The sequence below is a fragment of the Sorex fumeus genome, unplaced genomic scaffold (assembly GCF_029834395.1).
Source record: "Sorex fumeus unplaced genomic scaffold, SorFum_2.1 ptg000101l, whole genome shotgun sequence".
NCBI lineage: Eukaryota > Metazoa > Chordata > Mammalia > Eulipotyphla > Soricidae > Sorex > Sorex fumeus.
In genome coordinates, this window is record NW_026606158.1 from 944,751 (window position 1) to 964,056 (window position 19,306).

General features: G+C 48.1%; 1 protein-coding gene across 1 annotated transcript; it reads left to right on the plus strand.

Moving 5' to 3' along the window:
• The first annotated feature begins 1,397 nt into the window (after positions 1-1,397).
• C3AR1 (complement C3a receptor 1) lies at positions 1,398-11,702 on the plus strand. Its single transcript, XM_056134712.1, has 2 exons — positions 1,398-1,450; positions 10,218-11,702. The coding sequence occupies exon 2, from the start codon at positions 10,228-10,230 to the stop codon at positions 11,461-11,463; it is 1,236 nt and encodes a 411-aa protein (XP_055990687.1). The 5' UTR covers positions 1,398-1,450; positions 10,218-10,227; the 3' UTR covers positions 11,464-11,702.
• The last annotated feature ends 7,604 nt before the right edge of the window (positions 11,703-19,306 follow it).

Below are 19,306 nucleotides of genomic sequence, written 5' to 3' on the forward strand. Positions count from 1 at the left end.
AGCCAGGAATAGCCCCAGTGCACGCAGAGGTGTGACCCAAACCCCTTTTCCCCACAAAAGAAAGTCTTCAGGGCCTTGGCGATAGTGCATGGTTTAGGGCAGTGGCCTGATCGTGGCCAATCCAGGTTTGATCCCCAGCACCCCATATAGACCCCCGAGTCCCGCCAGGAGTGATCCCTGAGTGCAGAGCCAGGAGAGCACTCTGACAATCACTGGGTATGGCCCATAAACAAACACACAAATAAACAAAAGAATCCAGAAGCTCAGGAGCCAGTGGGTGGGGCTGGAGCCATAGCACAGTGGGAAGGGCGTTTGCCTTGCACATGGCCGACATGGGTTCGATTCCCAGCATCCCATATGGTCCCCTGAGCACCACCAGGAGTAATTCCTGAGTGCAGAGCCAGGGATAATCCCTATGCATAGCCCAGTGTGACCCAAAAAGCAAATAAAGAAGCCAATGGGCTTTTAGCAGTGGCTGCTGCTAAAAGGCTGTGACCCGGGGACCAGAACGATAGCATGGCAGGGGGAAGGCATATGTCTAGCATGCAGCTGACCCAGGTTCAATCCCCAGCATCCCCCTATGTCCCCCTGAGCACCACCAGGAGTAATTCCTAAGCACAGAGCCAGGAGTCACCCCTGAGCATCACCAGGCAAGGCCCCCCAAACCAACAAAAAAATAATAAATAAGTGAAAGCAATGATCCTGCCTAACCCACAGCAACTACTACAAAAATACACCTGTCGTGGGCGTGGCAGGAGCAGGAACCCAGACGGAACAGTTCCTCTTTCAATTTCTCTCCTTGCTTATGAGAGAATTACAGATGAGCAGGTGAGGGGTGGGAGCAATGGTGCGGAGGGGAGAGTGTTTATATATTCGCAACAGATCATCAACCTAGAGATGAATAGAGTCGAGCTCATCTGATTTTTGGCCTGGCACATTTCCTCACACATATCAACCCTTTAAAAGATGCTGGCGGCGATTCATTCCATGGGGCTGGGTCCCCCCCATCTGCTTACATCATTGGGTCTGGTTTTGGTTTTGTCTTTGTGGGACTGAAGAACACGAAAACTCAAGTAAGAAGTGACATAATCTCACTCCAGAAACTCTCTCTTCTCTCTCTTTCTTTTTCTCTCTTTCCCTTTCTCTCCCTTTCCCTCTCTCTCTTTCTCTCTTTCTCTCCCCTTCCCTCTGTTTCTCTCTCTCTCTGCCAGTTCCGAGTTCCTGTGAAAAAAAACTTGGTCTCCAAGAATTCGCTTTTGAAACTCTTCTGTGAATTCTGAGAGTGCAAAGTGTGAGGTCTGATTTATCATCAGAAACTCAGAGAGGAAGGAAGAACTCAGCACATTTCCTAACACCCTTCATGACTTGCCTGTGTGGTTAGTGGGGAGCAGGCAACACCACAGGGGAAATCTCCAGAGGTCCCCATCGCTCCCGCAGGCTCGGGCTTTGGGTAAGAAAAAAATTTAATTTTCCTGATAATTTGTGCCTAGTTTGTTTTGCTTATGGTGGGGCTCGGGTTGAGAACTACTCCGTTCTGCTCTTCCTTTAATCTGTGGGTTAAAAGAAGTCTCAAAGTCTTAAGTTCTGTAGATGTAGACGGTCAACCTCCCTCTCCTCAATTTCTATTTCTTCCCTAGCATTTTTATGGCCTCCGTTCTTCTGCTACCTAGTCCCCTATCTGTTCATTCTTTTATTATGGATTCATATATTATTAGCTTCTTTCTGGAACCAATTGCGAATTTTATGCCATTCTTCCTTCTCCGTGTTTTTCCATTAGTTTGTTTGTTTGTTTGTTTGTGGGGGGGCATACCCAGGGTTACTCAGGGATTACTCCTGGCTCTGTACTCAGGCCATTCCTGGTGGTGCTTGCGAAACTATATGTGGCATGAGGGATTAAACCAGGGCCTGTGAAGTGCAAAGCAAATGCCTTAACCTCTGTGCTATCGTTCCGGCCCCTCCATCATATTTTAAGAGGTAGCTTCCTCGCTTCATTTTATGGTTTTTTGGTTGTTTTTTTTTTTTTTTTTTTTTTGCTTTTTGTGCCACACCTGGCGATGCACAAGGGTTACTCCTGGCTCTGCGCTCAGGAATTACCCCTGGCGGTGCTCAGGGGACAATATGGGACGCCGGGAATTGAACCCGGGTCGGCCGCGTGCAAGGCAAACGCCCTACCCGCTGTGCTATTGCTCCAGCCCCTTGTTTGGTTTTTTCAAGTCACTAATAGTCTATTGTTCTCTATATATCTTTGTCTTATTTTTCTCATTTCCTTCTTTCTTAAAACGTGTTGCTCATTTCTTGTGGCTATTGATTCTCTCATCTACTCATTAATATTTGCTTCCCAAATTTACTTTTCTTTGCTATCATAGTTGAAAAAGTAACAACTGTAACTCTTCCCCCAAGAACATTCATTTACGTCATCTTTCATCTTTATGTCATATAAGACATGGTTTTAAATTCTGTCAGGGCCAGAGAAATAGTATGACAGGTAAGGCACTTGCTTTGCATGCAGCTAATCCAGTTTGATCCCTGGCTTGACATATGGTCCCCTGAGCACTGTCGGGAGTATTCCTGACCGCCCAGTCAGGTGTAAGCCCTGAGTACTGTCAGATGTTACCCTAAACCAAAAAAATTCTTAAGATGTGTAAGAAATGATGCTGTGGGGACTGGAGCTATAGCACAGTGGGTAGAGTGTTTGCCTTGCACGCAGCCAACCTGGGTTCGATCCCCGGCATCCCCTATGGTCCCCTGAGCACTGCCAGGAGTAATTCCTGAGTTCAGAGCCAGGAGGAACCCCTGAGCATCACCGGGTGTGACCCAAAAATCAAAAAAAATAAAAAGAAAGAAAAATGACCCTGTTCTGAGAGATAAAAACCCTGATTCATAAATTTTCCACTTCAAAACAGATATTTAAAAAAAAAAGAAGAAAAAAAAAAACATAATAAATGCTATCTAAAATAGAGCTCAGTTCCAGAGGACTCAGCTTGTTCTTTTCAGGAATGATGTTCCATTTGGTGATTCTCTATAAGGAGAAAAAAAAAAAAGAGAGAAAGAGGGGTGACAGTCTTCAGACCTAGGGCGTGTGTACTCTCTAGTTGCTCTGAGTTTCAGTGTGCGAAACTGTGAAACCAACACAGAGGAAAGAGAAGACGCCTGGCTAGTTTCCTCTCAATGAGAGCATTCTATTCACCGCATTCTCAAAAATGTGATTTATAAAGCAACGTGCTCCGGACTAAGGCAATGGACCACAAGAGCTGGCAGGTAGAGCATTGGGTCAGGAAACAGGTCTCTGATAATATTCAAATATCTAAGTCGGGCTACCAAAAGAGGAATAGAAACACTTCTTTATTATTTTGTTGACTTAGCTTTTTTAACTTCTGCTAAATACATAGGACCCAATGACAGGGCTGGGGCTGGGGCTCTGTGGGAGAGCATGTGCTTGCCTCTGTAAGGCCTTGGGTTCGATCCCCAGAATGGCATCTCCCCCCCCCAAAAAAAAAGTCCCTATGGCAATGACAATATTTTTGTTCAGCTGAATTACTGCCAAGTAGCAAGAAAATAAGCTAAAAATAAAAATAAACTTTGGACTGCTCAAAAAGGAAGTCGCGAACCCCATGACAGTAAAAGTAAGAATTGGGAATGGGGAAAAACAAACAAAGGAAGCTAGAAGAAATTGCTTTCTTAGTGGATAAAATAGTCTAATGGGCGGGACTCTTTGCCTTGCATGTGGCCAACCTGTATTCATCCCCAGAACCCTGAGCACCGCCAGGAGTAAGCCCTGAGCACAGAGCCAGGAGTAAGCTCTGAGAACCACCAAGTGTGGTTTTTTTTTAAATGATCACAATCACGATCACGATCACGATCATTCTGTTGTTCGTCGATTTCCTCGAGCAGGCACCAGTAACGTCTCCTTTTTCCTAGTCCTGAGATTTTAAAAGAGCCATTTCAATACTCTTTCAGGATTCGGAGAATGAGACCCATCATTGTTACTGGTATTTGGCATATTGAGTACGACACGGGAAGTTTGCTGGACTCTGCTGTGCAGGCAGGATACTTTTGGTAGCCTGCCAGGTTTTCCAAAGGAAAAATAAGATAATAAGATGTCGCGGGGCCGTGAATGCAGCCGCGTGCTTCCGGGAGCTGGGTTTTATAGTCTCTGCATCTTGGCTGTTGATGGGACCAACCTGGCGCTGGCAGCAGCTGGTGGGTGTGACGCCTACCAACTGGAAGATGGGGGGGTCTGGTTGGAGAAGGCCCAGTCCCAATCCGAGTAGGCTTGGAGACCTCAGCCCCGGGACCCGCATGCCTGGGTTCCTCTGCCAGTTCTTTCATGCATGAGGACCATCTGGACATGTGGAGAGTGGTCCCAGCATGGCCATGGCTGGCTCCGGAGGTCCTCAGCTGCTGGGGCTCTGCTCAGGGCGGGGGCGGGGGGAGAGAGAAACTCAACCCTCCCCCCTCCAAGAGGCCCCGGTGAGGACAGCCAGGCGCGGGGGCAGGAGACATATATATATATATATATATACATATATATATATATATATTAAGAATTGTTCGCCAGGCTGTTTCACTCAGGGCTCCCCAGAGGCGGGCAGGTGAGACCCCTCCTCACGCCAAGGGACACAGCCCCAGCAGCCGAAAACCTCCAGAACTCAACTGCCACCATGCTCACAGCCACTCTCCACACACTCAGATCAAGCCTTACCCACGAGTGAACCTATTTCTGGACACTTTATACCACATACCCTGGGGCTGGAGAGATAGCACAGCAGGTAGTGCATTTGCCTTGCACGCAGCCGACCCCGGTTCGATTCCTGGCATCCCATATGGTCCCCTGAGCAACGCCAGGAGTAATTCCTGAGTGCAGAGCCAGGAGTAGCCCCTGTGCATCGCCAGGTGTGACCCAAAAAGCAAAACATAAAAAAAAAACATATCACATACCCTATTCATACTCCAAGAGTACCACACCACATTTGACGGGGTTCAAAGTAATAGGCAACCAATCTTCGAGGGAAATACATTTTTTTACAGATATATATATATGTATATAAAAGCACACAAGGCTCAACCTTTAACAACATGTTAGTGATCTCTTATAGAACAGCTTTAAGGGCTGGAGAAATGGCGTTTGCCTTGCACAAGGCTGAGCCGGGTTCGATTCCCAGCATCCCGTATGGTCCCCCAAGCACCGTCAGGAGTAATTCCTGAGCACAGAGCCAGGAGTAAGTCCTGAAAACAGCTGGGTGTGGCACCCCCCCCGAAAAAAAATGTGCTATTGCAGAGAGAATATGAAAAAAGTTGTTCAACCACAAGCCAAAATATATTTAAACGGCTGAAGAACTTATTTCTTACTGGGATTACAAGAGAAGGTTTCAAGGAAGATAAAATGTTTAAGCCTGACTTTAAAGAATTTCAACAAAGATTAAGTCATGAAATTTGCATGTAAGTGGATCAACATGGAGAGTATCATGCTAAGTGAAATGAGTCAGAAAGAGAGAGACAGACATAGAAGGACTGCATTCACTTGTGAAATATAAAGCAACAGAATGGGAGACTAACACCATAGGATAGTAGAGATAAGGACCAGGAGGATTCCACGGCTGGGAAGCCACCCTCAGATGCTGGGGGAAAAGGCAGCTCAGATAGAGAAGCAACCACCAAGTAAAGGATGCTTGGAGGGCCTGCTATGGAGGAGAAATGTGTGCTGAAAGTAGACTATAGACCAAGCATGATGGCCACTTAATACCTGTATTGCAAACCACAATACCCAAAAGGAGAGAGAGAGCAAAAGGGAATGTGCCTGCCACAGAGGGCGGTGTAGGGAGTGGACTGGATGGTGGTGGGAAGGATACTGGGAACATTGGTGGTGGAGAACGGGCACTGGTGGATGGATGGGTACTTGATCATTGTATGACTGAAACGTAAGCACGAAAGTTCGTAAGTCTGTAACTGTACTTCATGGTGATTCACTAAAAAAATCTAAAAATTATTAAAAAGGAAAAAAGAATGTCAACAGAGATTGAAGGTGGGAAAAAATATATATAGGGGTAAAGGTGAAGGACATAATTTCAGGTTATGCCATTAGCAGCTTTGACCAAGGAATTCCAAATGCCATTAGCTTGGAATGGGCTAGAGCGATAGCACAGCGGTAGGGCGTTTGCCTTGCACGCAGCCAACATGGCCGACCCGAGTTCGATTCCTCCGCCCCTCTCAGAGAGCCCGGCAAGCTACCGAGAGGATCTCGCCTGCACGGCAGAGCCTGGCAAGCTCCGCGTGATGTATTCGATATGCCAAACACAGTGACAACAAAGTCTCCAAAGGAGACGTTACTGGGCCTGCTCGAGCAAATTGATGAACAACAGGAGGACAGTGATGACAGTGATTAGCTTGGAACGGTGACTTGCTCAAGAGAGCTATAGAGATAAGTATCTGAGCTTGGGTACAGTTATGTAAGCACAATAATGTCTCTGGAAGCGAGTCTTAAGAAGTCAAGGCATCAAATCATTCACACATTGTGAATGATTTGATGAAGAATGAAGACAGAGACAAAGATGTTTGCATTTTCCACAGAGAGGTGATTTTAATGGATGAGTAGGAGACAAAGTAGAAAGGGTTAAGAAAGAAGTGTGTGCTGGGGCTGGAGCAATAGTCCAGCAAGGAGGGCGTCTGCCTTGTACATGGCCAACCGGGATTCAATCCCCAGCATCCTATATGGTTCCCCTGAGCACTGCCAGGAGTAATTTCTGAGTGCAGAGCCAGGAGTAACCCCTGAGCTTCGCTGGGTGTGATTCAAAAAGCCAAATAAGAATAAAAGTGTGTGGTGAGGCATCGGAGCAGGTAGATTACTTGCTTTGCATACAGGCCAGCCAAAAGCACCGCCAGAAATGACTCAAAAAAAAAAAAAAACAGTGTCATGAGAACAAAAGAACCCAAAACCACTTAGTGTTTTGGTGGGTTTTGGGGGAGGGGCTTTGGGAGGTGGCAGAGTTCTCTGTTTGGGGGCCACACCCAGCTGTGCTGAGGGTTCTGTTCTCAGGGATCATTGCTGGTGGTTCTGGGGGGCTACATGTGGGATTTGAACCCAGGTCACCCACATACAAGGCAAGTGCCTCATCCTCTGCTCTATCTCTTGGGCCTGAGTCAGTATCTTCTGAAAAAGGGAAGTGAAGCTAAAGGAAAGGACTTAAAAATAACATCCAGCACCAAGGCGACAGCTCCAGAGGCTGGAGTACATGCAGGAAGCCTGGGTTTGATCCCCGACGTGGTAGGGCTCCCTGGGCACCACCCGGAGTGACCTCTGAGCACTGAACTGGGAGCAGCCTCTGAGGACCACCAGGTGTGCCCCCAAAACCAAAAAAAAATGATATATAACATCCAAATGCAAAGTGAGATCCTAGACTGGATAAAATTGTGGACAAGTGAGCTAGAAAAGTATTTGGGGGTAAGTTGGAGGGAAACTCGTATCATCTCTGGGTATTTCATCAAGGACCGTTTACCAGTGCATTGCAGCAATACTACCTGGAAAAAAGAAAAAAAAAAGCTAATAAAACAATTTGCTTTTACACGTATGTTCCCAGCAACGCTTACACAATAGCAGAAAGGGGGAAGCAACTCACACATCCAACAGTTGAAAGAATCAACAAAATGTGATACATGTACCCGGTAGAATATTCCCTATTGACCTTTGAAAGGAAAAAAATTCTGACACCAGGATCTGACAGATGGTACAGGGGTTATGGTGCTTGCCTTGCATGTGGCCTTCCTTGGTTTGAATCCCCTCACCTCATGTGATGCCCCCAGCACCCTTGGATGTGACCCAAAAATTAAAAAGAGAGAAAAAAATTCTGACGCCAGCTATCATATGAATGAACCTTGATAAGTGACATAAGCTAGACACAAAGGTACCAATATTGTACTGTCCACTTACGTTACTCTTCATAGGAAGGAAGTAGAATGTGGTTTGCCCGGGGCTACAGGGAGAGGGAAGTGGGGAGTTGTTTATCAGGTAGAGTTTCCGATAATAGGGTGGAAAAGTTCTAGGGGCTGGAGAGATAGGACACTGGGTAAGCACTTGCCTTAAACACAGCCCCCTCAGGTTTGACCCCCGATTTTCCATTATGAAAATGGAAAATTTCCCCTGAGCACTGCCAGGAGTAATTAGTGAGTGCAGAGCCAGGAGGAATCCCTGGGTGTGGCCACAAAATGAAAGAAAGAAAGAAAGAAAGAAAGAAAGAAAGAAAGAAAGAAAGAAAGAGAGAGGGAAAAAGAAAGGAAGGAAGGAAGGAAGGAAGGAAGGAAGGAAGGAAGGAAGGAAGGGAGAAAGAGAGAGAGAGAGAAACAAAGAAAAAGAGAGAGAGAGAGAAAGAAAGAAAGAAAGAAAGATAGAAAGAGAGAGATAATCAAGGAAGGAAGGAAGGAAGGAAGGAAGGGAGAAAGAGAGAGAGAGAAACAAAGAAAAAGAGAGAGAGAAAGAAAGAAAGAAAGAAAGAAAGAAAGATAGAAAGAGATAATCAAGGAAGGAAGGAAGGAAGGAAAGAAGGAAGGAAGGAAGGAAGGAAGGAAGGAAGGAAGGAAGGAAGGAAGGGAAGAAAGGAAAGATGGATGAAGAAAGGAATTTTGTAACAGTACGATGCTAAATTTCATGTATGTGTGTATATATATAAATTTTATCATAATATTTTGTTTGTTTTGTTTTGGGGTCATACTTGGCTGTGCTCAGAGCTGACTCTTGGCTCTGTGCTCAGGGATCATTCCTGGCAGTGCTCAGGGATGATCATATGGGATATGAGATGACCATATGGGATGCCAGGGATCAAACCCAGGTCAGCCGTGTTCAAGGAAGATACCCTACCCATTGTACTATCCCTCAGGTCCCAAGATTTTATCATAATTAAAAATTTTTTTTTTCAGCACAGGTGATCAAGCATCTCCCCCAAGTGAGACACACAGTTTATGGTTGAGTGAGTCCCTGATTGCACTTGAAAAGTTTTTCCAACAATATGCACAGCGTGATGTGGAAGATTTTAATTTATTGATCAGATTATATTGTGGATTGGTCCCATGTAAAGTCAAGAAACATTAATGGACACTAGGGGATGTGTCTCAGCAGTACAGCATATACCCCGTGCTAATATACCCCTGACTTTGATCCCTGGCACTAAACAATGACCACACACACACACACACTCTCACACACACACACACACTGAAACAGTGCAAGGGTGTCTGTGGTTTAACACTAATAGGTGAGAAGGTAAAAATTCTAAAAATTTACTTTAGAAAAAAAAAAAACAGGGTTGGAGAAAGAAAGAGTACAGCGAGGAGGGTGTTTGCCTTGCAGGCAGCTGACCTGGGTTTAATCCCTGGCATCCCATATGTTCCCCCGAGCACCGCCAAGAGTGATTCCTGAGTACAGAGCTAGGAGGAACCCCAAATCATACCGGGGGAGGCCAAAACAAACAAACAAACAAACAAACAAAAAGTTTCTGGGAAAAGAAATAGTACAGGGCTGGAGCAATAGCACAGCAGGTAGGGCTTTGCCTTGCACGTGGCCGACCTGGGTTCAATTCCCAGCATCCCATAGGGTCCTCTGAGCACAACCAGGAGTAATTCCTGCGCGCAGAGGCAGGAGCAACCCCTGTGCATTGCCGGGTGTGATCCAAAAAGAAAAAAAAAAGAGAAATAGTACAAAGGTGGGGCTGGAGAAATAGCACAGCAGGTAGGGCGTTTGCCTTGCACGTGGTTGACCTGGGTTCGATTCCCAGCATCCCATATGGTCCCCTGAGCACTGCCAGGAGTAATTCCTGAGTGCAGAGTCAGGAGTAACCCTTGTGCTTTTGGGTTATACCCAGCGATGCTCAGGGGTTCCTCCTGACTCTGCACTCAGGAATTATTCCTGGCGGTGCTCAGTGAACCACATGGGATGCCAGGGATTGAACCTGGGTCAGCCGTGTGCAAGGCAAACGCCCTCCCCACTGTACTATCACTCCAACATGCTGGCTACAGCTTTAAGAAAGGCAACAACACTTCCACTCCCAGCCCCAAGAAATGTTAATTTTGGTGTTTGGGGTTTTTTTGGGTGGGGAGATACATCTTGGGGTCATCCAGGATCACTTCCGATGGGGCTCAGGGCTTGTGTCTGTGTGGTTGGGGATTCCCACCCAAGTCAGCTTCAGGCCCGGCTGTACGTGTCTCCAGCCTCTTGCTTCTCTTTCTCACAGATGTTCCGTCATGGAGTCTCTCTCAGCCGAGAGCAACGCTACAGACACACAGCCTCTGGCTCAGCCTCCCCTGGTCCTCTCCATGGTCATCCTCAGCCTCACCTTCCTGCTGGGGTTTCCCGGCAACGGGCTGGTGCTCTGGATCACGGGCCTGAAGATGCGCCGGACGGTGAACACGGTTTGGTTCCTCCACCTCACCCTGGCCGACTTTCTCTGCTGCCTCTCATTGCCCTTCTCCCTGGCCCACCTGGCACTCCGGGAGCACTGGCCTTATGGCTGGCTCCTGTGCAAGATCATCCCCTCCGTCATCGTCCTCAACATGTTTGCCAGCGTCTTCCTGCTGACTGCCATCAGCCTGGACCGCTGCCTGCTGGTGCTCAAGCCCGTCTGGTGCCAGAACCACCGCAAGGTGAGGACCGCCTTGGCCACCTGTGCCTGCGTCTGGGCCTCGGCCTTCATCATGTGCATACCTGTGTTCGTGTACCGCGAGACCTTTGTCGTGGGCAACCGCAGCGTCTGCAACTACAACTATGGTGTCTTTGGTTCTCTCGATTACCCAGACTACCATTCTTTCCAATTCGATGCCACGGTGCCCGCTGCCATGCCTAGTGCATTTCCCACGGACCCTCCCAGAACTCCCCTGAACAACTCCGATGCTTTGCTCTTGCCAGATTCCCGGCCGTTGGCGCTGGACGTTGAACGTTTCTCCTACAGCACGGAGCTGCCGCAGTACTGGCAGTATGATTACATGGGCCATTCCGTGTTCGGCCACCACGTGGCCACCCCGCTGGTGGCCATCACCCTCACGAGGCTGGTGCTGGGCTTCTTGCTGCCGGCTGGCATCATGGTGGTGTGCTACAGCCTCCTCGTCCTGCGCCTCCGCCAGGGCCGTTTCCACAAGTCGCGCGGCAAAACGTTGCGCGTGTCGGTGGCGGTGGTGGTGGTCTTCCTGGCGTGCTGGGCCCCGTACCACGTCGTGGGCGTCCTGTCCCTCTTCACGGACCCGGAGACGCCTTCGGGGGAAGCGCTGCTCTTCTGGGACCATGTGTCCATCGCGCTGGCCACGGCCAATAGTTGCTTCAACCCCTTCCTCTATGCCCTGCTAGGGAAGGACTTCAGGCGACAGGCACGGCAGTCCATGCAGGGCATCCTGGAGGCCGCGTTCAGCGAGGAGCCCACCCACACCACCAGCTGTGCCCCCAACAAAGGCGTTTCTGAAGGAAACAGCGCCAGCACAGCTGTGTGAAAAAAATGTAGGAGTACTGACTCATACAGCGAACCCACGAGCGTGCAATCCCCTTCGGGAAAAGATCCCCGGAGGTAGGAGCCGGAGGACATCTGAGACCAGCCCGGAGTCAGGTGCACGCTTCTCCAAAACGGGGAGGCCGTTCCTTCCCACATGTTCGAATGACCGGTTCTGGAATGTTCCCCCCACCCCATCCCCTGAGCAGATCCTCTGAGCCCGGTGTCCAGGCAAGTGCTCTGGACCTGCTGTGTGGTTTCCAATAAATGCCCAGTTTCAGAATCCTTGTGGACCTTGTCCTCTTTCGATTCCAGGCTAAGCCGTTGTGATGTCATGAAGACTCCCGAGCTCTGTGTTTCAGCCAACGCTCACGCGGCAACCCCATGGGCCTTCAGAGGGAGCCGTGGATGGAAACTGAAGAAATGCAGGGAACGCGCAAGGGACAGGAAGCCAATGGGAGGGCCACCGCCGGAAGGGAACAGGGTCACAAGGGGACCATGGCAGGGAAAGGGTGAGGAATCGTCATCTAGAATTCTTTAAAAGAAAGCATTGTCTGGTAAAGTTCAGCTTAATCAGTGGCTGAATAAATATCAGTACTCCTACATAAAAAAGAAAGAAAGAAAGAAAGAAAGAAGGAAGGAAGGAAGGAAGGAAGGAAGGAAGGAAGGAAGGAAGGAAGGAAGGAAAGAAAGAAAGAAAAAGAAAGCACTGTCTGTAGCACTGTCCTCCCATTGTTTATCGATTTGCTCTAGCGGACCCAGTAACGTCTCCATTGTGAGACTTGTTGTTCCTGTGTTTGGCATATCGAATACGTCACGGGGAGCTTGCCTGGCTCTGCCGTGCAGGCGAGATACTCTTGGTAGCTTGCCAAGCTCTCCGAGAGGGGTGGAGGAATCGAACCCGAGTCGGCCGGCTGTGTGCAAGGCAAACGCCCTACCGCTGTGCTATATGGCTCTAGTCCCTCCCTCCTCCAGCTTTTTTCTTTTTTTTTTTTTGCATCCTCCCAGTTTTAAAAGATTTTCATCATTTTTGTTTTTGTTTGGGGGCCAGTGATGGTACAGCGGGGAGGGTGTTTGCCTTGCAGTCGCTGACACAGGTTCAATAACCAGCACTCCATATGGTCCCCTGACCTCTCCCATGAGGGACCCCTAAATGCAAAGCCAGAAGTAAGCCCTGAGCATAGCCAGGTACGAAAAGAAGAAAGGAAGGGAAGGGGTGGGGAGGAGAGGAGAGGAGAGGGAAGAGGGGAGTGGGAGAGGAACTAGAGCCATTAATACAGTGGATAGGGCATTTGCCTTGCATGTTGCCAACCCAATTTTCATCCCCAGCACTACATATGGTCTCCCAAGCCCCGCCAGAAATGGTCCCTGGGCAGAGCCAGGAATTAGCCCTGATCACATATCTGAGTATAGCAAGAAAGCAGGCAGGCAGGCAGGCAGGCAGGAAGGAAGGAAGGAAGGGCAAAAGAGAGAAAGAAAGCAAAAAAAGAAAAAAAGGAGAGAAAGAAAAAGAAAGAGAACAGAGAAAAAAACAAAAAGGAGAAAAAGAGAACAGAAAAAAGAGAAAGAAAGAAGAAAAAGAAAAAAGAAAAAGTGAGAAATGAAAGAAAGAAAATAGAGAAAGAAAAAGAGAAGAGAGAAGAAAGAAAAGGAAAGAAAGAAAAAGAAAAAAGGAAGGAAGGAAGGAAGGAAGGAAGGAAGGAAGGAAGGAAGGAAGGGAGGGAGGAAGATAGAACAAAATTTTTGTCTTTTGGGCCACATTCTGAGGTATTCCCAGCAGTTCAAACCCAGACCTTCAGCATGCAAACCGTGCGCTCCAGATCTTTGGGCTAACTCTCCAGTTCCCCGTCGCTTTTTTTTTTCCCCAAATCTTCTCTAAATCCTTTTTCAGATTTCATTTTAAACTACTTCTGCTAGACGGAATGAAAGATAATCATTCGTTCTTTGGTCTTGTTGGGGGATGAATTTTGTTTTGTTTTGTTTTGGTTTTCGGACCACATCAGATACTGCTCAGGGCTTACTCAAGGGTCTGCACTCAGAGATCACTCCTAGCTGTGCTCAGGGGATGCTGTGGGGTGTCAGGAATTGAACCTGGGTCAGTCGCATTCAAGACAAGAAGGTAAGCACCCGTTTTTTTCCCTTTTCTTTTCCTGTGTCTGAGTGTTTGGGGGCTACACCTGGCAGTACTCAGGGATTACGCCTGGCTCCGTGCTCAGGAATCACTCCTAGCTTGCTCAGGGCACCATGTGGGATGCTGAGGATCCAACCCAAGTCGGCCGCATGCAAGATAAGGGCTCTGCCCACTGTACTATCTTTCCTGCCCCGGTAGTGGTGATTTTGTATTGGAAAAAAAAAAAAACAGTCAACCAAGGAAAAGGAGTTATGAGTCAGAGCAGAGCACAAGGTCACATGCTTGCTACTGGGAACATCCCTAAGTACAGGACAAAGAAAATGGAAATTCCGAGTTTCCAGCGTCACAATGAAATAAGCGTTGGGTGTGACAATACAGAGGACAAAGGCCTTGAAAATCTTACTCCGGAAGTGGCAGGGAAGCTTGTGTGCCCGCCCTTGTTTCCTCTGCCTACTGATAATGGAACATTCTCTTCCTTTCCATAAGCTTCTGGGTGGCCTTGTTCCCCGATGCATCTTAATCTTCTTGCACATCAGACTTGTGCCTCAAACATTATCATTTTATAAGGCTCCAGGAGCCAGAGGCAGTACAAAGGGCAAGGGCTGGCCCAGGTTCAATCTCCATTACCTCACAGGGTCCGCCAGGGGCAGTGAGAGCGGTCCTGAGTACAGAGTCACGAGCAAGCCCTGAGCACTGACTGTGTGATTTCACCCCCTACCCACCTCCCAAATTTCTAATCCCTCTCCTCTAGTTCCAGGTATTTCCCAAGAAATTCCCATTTCAAGTGACAAGAGGATAGAGCCCCAAAATTTTTATTTAAAGCACAAGAACTGAGGACCCTCTAAAAATACTATTACAGGGGACTGGGGCAATAGCACAGCAGGTAAGGTGCTTGCCTTGCATGCAGCAGACCTGGGTTAGATCCCCGGCATCCTACACAGCACGAGGAGTTAATTCCTGAGTGCAGAGCCAGGAGAAACCCCTGAGCTTCACTGGGCATGGCCCAAAAGCAAAACGAACCACCCCCCCCCCAAAACACACACACACACACACACACACACACACACACACACACAACAAATAAAAATACCAAAACAGGGGCTGGAGAGATAGTACAGCAGTAGGGTGTTTGCCTTGCATGCAGCTGACCCAGGTTCGATTCCCAGCATCCCATATGGTCCCCTGAGCACCGCCAGGAGTAACTCCTGAGTGCAGAGCCAGGAGTAACCCCTGTGCATCGCCAGGTGTGACCCAAAAAACAACAACAAAAAAAATGACCGATATGTCTTTTCTGCCCAAGTTATCAACTCTGTTTTGGATTTTTTATATATTTTTACCTTAAAGTATCATAGGTGTATTAGGTGTTCTGGGGTGGTTTTTTTGGGGGGGGGTGTGCACACCTGGGAGTGCTCAGGACTCACTCCTGCCAGGCTTGGGGGACCATATGGAGTGCCAGGGACCAAATCTGGGTCAGCCACGTGCAAGGCAAGTGGCACTACACTGTACTATTCTTCTGGACCCTTCTTCTTTTTTTTTTTTTAATGAAGCAAAATAGTTTGTATTGAAAGTTCTTATCCTATTTTCTCTTATTTATTGATATTTTTTCTCTTCGAGAGATGTGAGGGAATAAAGAGAATAATACACATTCAAGAGAGAATATGGGCATCATCAGAGCAGAAAAAGTCAAAAAAGAAGGCCAGAGCAATAGTGCAGCAGGGAGGGCATTTGCCTTGCACCCGGCCAACTTGGGTTCGATTCCCAGCATCCCATATGGTCCCCCGAGCACCACCAGGAGTAATTCCTGAGTGCAGAGCCAGGGGTAACTCCTAAGCCTCACAGGGTGTGACCCAAAAAGCAAAAAAAAAAAAAACCAGCAAGCAAAATTTAGACAAGCAAGTGAGTTACATCTTTGAGGGGGAACACAGGCTTCAAGGGCAAGCTCCAGCCTCTATGTTTATTATTTTTGTTTTGTTTGGGGGCCACACTCGGTGATGTTCAGGGGCTACTCCTAGCTCAGTGCTCAGGAATCACTCCTGGTACTGTTCAGGGGCCCATGTGGTGCTGAGTATCATACCTGGGGCTATCTCCCTGACTCATGATTATGAGTTTAAGGAGAAGTCAAGCTTTATAATAAAATATCAGAAGTTTCCGGCCCCACTCTGCCCAACCACTCACTCCACCCTCTACAATTACTCAAAGATAACGCTTGCAACATTCTAGATATTTCTTCAGATATTGGCCATATTTCTAAATCGTATGCTCATGCTGGTAGTTTGGGAAGATGTGATCAGACAACTTATTTTGAAAGATAAATTTTACTAAAATTCATTTCTATTTTGATCAGCCTACATCCCATGAGAGACCCTATTTTCATGTATTCACAACCACATCCTTTTTCTTCTCTATACCTTCGTAACCATGTACAAAGTTTTCCTTCTGATTTTTTTCACTTGCAAAAAAAAAAAAATTATTCAATGCCTATCACCTTCTAATTTTCATATAAATCATTGTGCTAAACTTCTGAAAGTTTGGGAGCCAGAGCAATAGTATAGCTGGTAGGGTGTTTGCCTTGCATATGGCCAACCCAAGTTCAATCCCCAGCATCCCATATGGTCCCCCAAGCCCTGCCAGGATTGATCCCTAGCTCAGGGAGTCAGGAGTAAGCCCTGAGTATAGGCAGATGTGGCTCAAAAAAAAAATCCATTTAAAAATAAAACCTGTGAATTTGGGTTCACTTTGCAATGCTACCTTCAGTTGATTCTATTTATATATTTGATGCAAATAAATGCTTCCTTTCTTAGGGTTCCTTCTGAGACCCAGACATGCATGCATCCTTTTGTTAGACACTCGCCATGTTATTATAATCTCTACACATGCATCAAATAAGTCTCACAGATGGTAGCTGTGGGTTTGCTTATTTATTGATATTTTTTCTCTTCGAGAGATGTGAGGGAATAATTGCTATAATTGCTATAGCAATAATTAGGCGTCCAGACACCCCGAGACATCTTCAAGTTCCTAGATACAAATTCCACATTGCTGCGGCTAGTGTCTAGGATATTGGGGTGATGGTTATAGCCTATTTACCAAGTTCCGATGGTTGGCGACAGTTGGCATTAGGGTTTAATCCCTGGGAGTCACACCACTGGGAGAGGTTTCTAAGTACTGTGTGATACCTAGCCCCACACAGACAAGAGAAAAAGAGAAATTCTTGGTGTTTCTAGATTCTTCTGTAGATGTCCTGTTATTTTTTACCTTGAAAATGTATCCTAAGGAAACTCCTGTGATTGAAATGCCCCCCACAAGGGTAAGGCCTTAGACGCAGCCGCCCCGTTTCCATCTTGCCACCACATGTGGTCCCCTGAGCACTTGCTGGGAGCACTCCTGAGCATTCTCAGCACCAGGAGTAGCCCCTGAGCACTTCTGGATGAGGAACACCACACACCACCGTCTCCCATAAAGGGCAACTTGAGACCGACACTGATAAAACTAGAAACGTTCTTCTTTTTTTTTTTTTTATTAAGAAAGCATGCAAAAAAACAAGTTGTGAGACCATACACCCCCTTCCCAGCCTTGCACCGAAGCATTATGGGTGGCATGAACGACTCACCAAACCAAGAAACATGGGGGTGCAAGAGAGGAAGGCAGGGATGGGGAGGGGGGGGTCTAGACCAAACAATTGCTTTGTCTGTCCCTCTCCCTCTGGTAGGCAGTGAGCTTCTGCAGTTTTTGCACACGTTACCCAATACAACCACAATGACTATACCGCATGCCCAGTGATGCTGGACCAACAAGAAAAAAAAAAAGTAGTATATTCTTTCCATGTCATAGACGGGCAGGGAAACTGAGGCCCCAAGGGGGTTGGGTGGTTTTGCCCTGCACCGCCTCAGCAAAGCAGTTTAAGTGGAAGGGAAGCCCCAATCCCAGGAGGCTGCAGGGCCACGCTCCAGTGCTGGCCTTGGACGTCAGTGAGGTGGCTGAGCCCCCCACACACACAGCCCCCACCCCGCCCCCGCCCCCACTTCTTAATGAGACCGGTTTTCAGAAGACACAGCTGAATTATCGACAGGGCACGTCGAACTGTCTGAGTTCGTCTATTCTCACAAATCCTGTTAGGCATCGGAGTAGAAAAGGGGTGTAGAAAAGGGGAGTGATCGTTTTTTGAAACGGGAGGGGGGAGGGGAACATCTTGGGGAGAACGGATGGGGAAGTGGCGTGTCGGAGGGCCAGAAGGACTCTGGGATGAGATGCCCCAGGCTGGGGACACGGGACAGAAGCATCTCGCCCGCCCCACCGGAGAAAAAAATCTCCTTTTCCCCAAAGGAAGACGTCGCTCCACCGGATGCCCCCAACACAACAGGGGTGGGCACCGCTCAACCCCCCCCCACTCCCTTCCAAAGAACTTGAGAGAAATAAAGTGCACTATACTTGACCGCCCTTTCTTGCCCCTCGGTTTTCTTTTGCCTCCCTGGGCTTCCAACTTCAATCAACTTTCATAGGTAACCCCGCCACCCCCGTCATGAAGAAAGACACAGGGGAAGAAGGGGGAAAAAAAAAAACTCGGGAGAAAAAGCTCTGGAAGGGAAAGGAAGGGGTGAAGAATTGGCAGAGAAGGCGGGAAACAGGGAGCGAAGGAGCTTTAGAGAAGGCGGGAAGAGTTTGAGACGGGGCAGCCCTGCTCATTCCAGATATTTCTCTCGAGGACTCTCGGAGAGCGGCTGTCTGCTCTTCCCTTCTTTAACCAGAACTCCCCAGTACACAGACAAGATAGAGCAGGTGCTTTGCAGCAAGAAATCAGGGCCGGGGCTGGAGCAATAGCACAGCGGGTAAGGCGTTTGCCTTGCATGCAACGAACCCAGGTTCGATTCCCAGCATCCCATATGGTCCCCTGAGCACTGCCAGGAGTAATTCCTGAGTGCAGAGCCAGGAGTAACCCCTGTGCATCGCTGGGGGGTTGACCCAAAAAACAAAACAAACAAATAAAACAAACACAAAAAAAAAAATCAGGGCCGGTCAGTTTGCATCCCTCTCTGTCCTCACTGAACTCTTCTCTCTGGAGCAGTTCCCACCATCATCACCGACTGCCTTCGCCCTGCCAAACAACTTCTCTGTCAAAGCTTCAGCCCCGGTGAGCTGGATCCTCAGGGAAGCATCTGCCTCGGTCGGTGCTAAGAGCTCAGAGCCAGCAAGCACACCCCCTCCCCAGGCCGAAGCCTTTCCTCTCCATTCTGCAGGGCTGGTTCCCAAGACTCCCACCCCCAGCTCCTGGGATGTGCTGAGACTCTGAGGGAAGATGGCTTGTGTTTCGTTCTTGAGAATCCCAGAAAACGGATGATGATCATTGGGGCGGGGAAGGGAAGGGATGGGGGGACAGCTGATCCACCAGCCAGGGGAGGTCCGAGTCTGTCCTCGCTGAATGGGAAGAGGAAATGGAAAGGTACCAGAAATGCGAGGCAGAGTTACAGCTCGCTTCTTCCGGAGAAAATGATGCTTCCAAAAGACAGGGGATGGCGAGATGGGGGTGCCGGTGGCAGGGATGGAGGCCCTGGGGTTGTCCCTAGTCACAGCCTGGCTGGCTGTGGCTTTGGTGGCCCCGAGCGCCACTGGGAGTGGCCCCCCACCACAAAAAAAAAAAAAAAAACTAAGCGTAAACATCAAAAACTTTTTTTTCAAAAGCCCAAATGGGTCCATGGACTCCATCTCTCAGGAGAAGAGG

Coding starts and splice junctions, on each gene's coding strand:
- C3AR1 (XM_056134712.1), top strand. CDS start 10,228: ATGGAGTCTCTCTCAGCCGAGAGCAACGCTACAGACACACAGCCTCTG.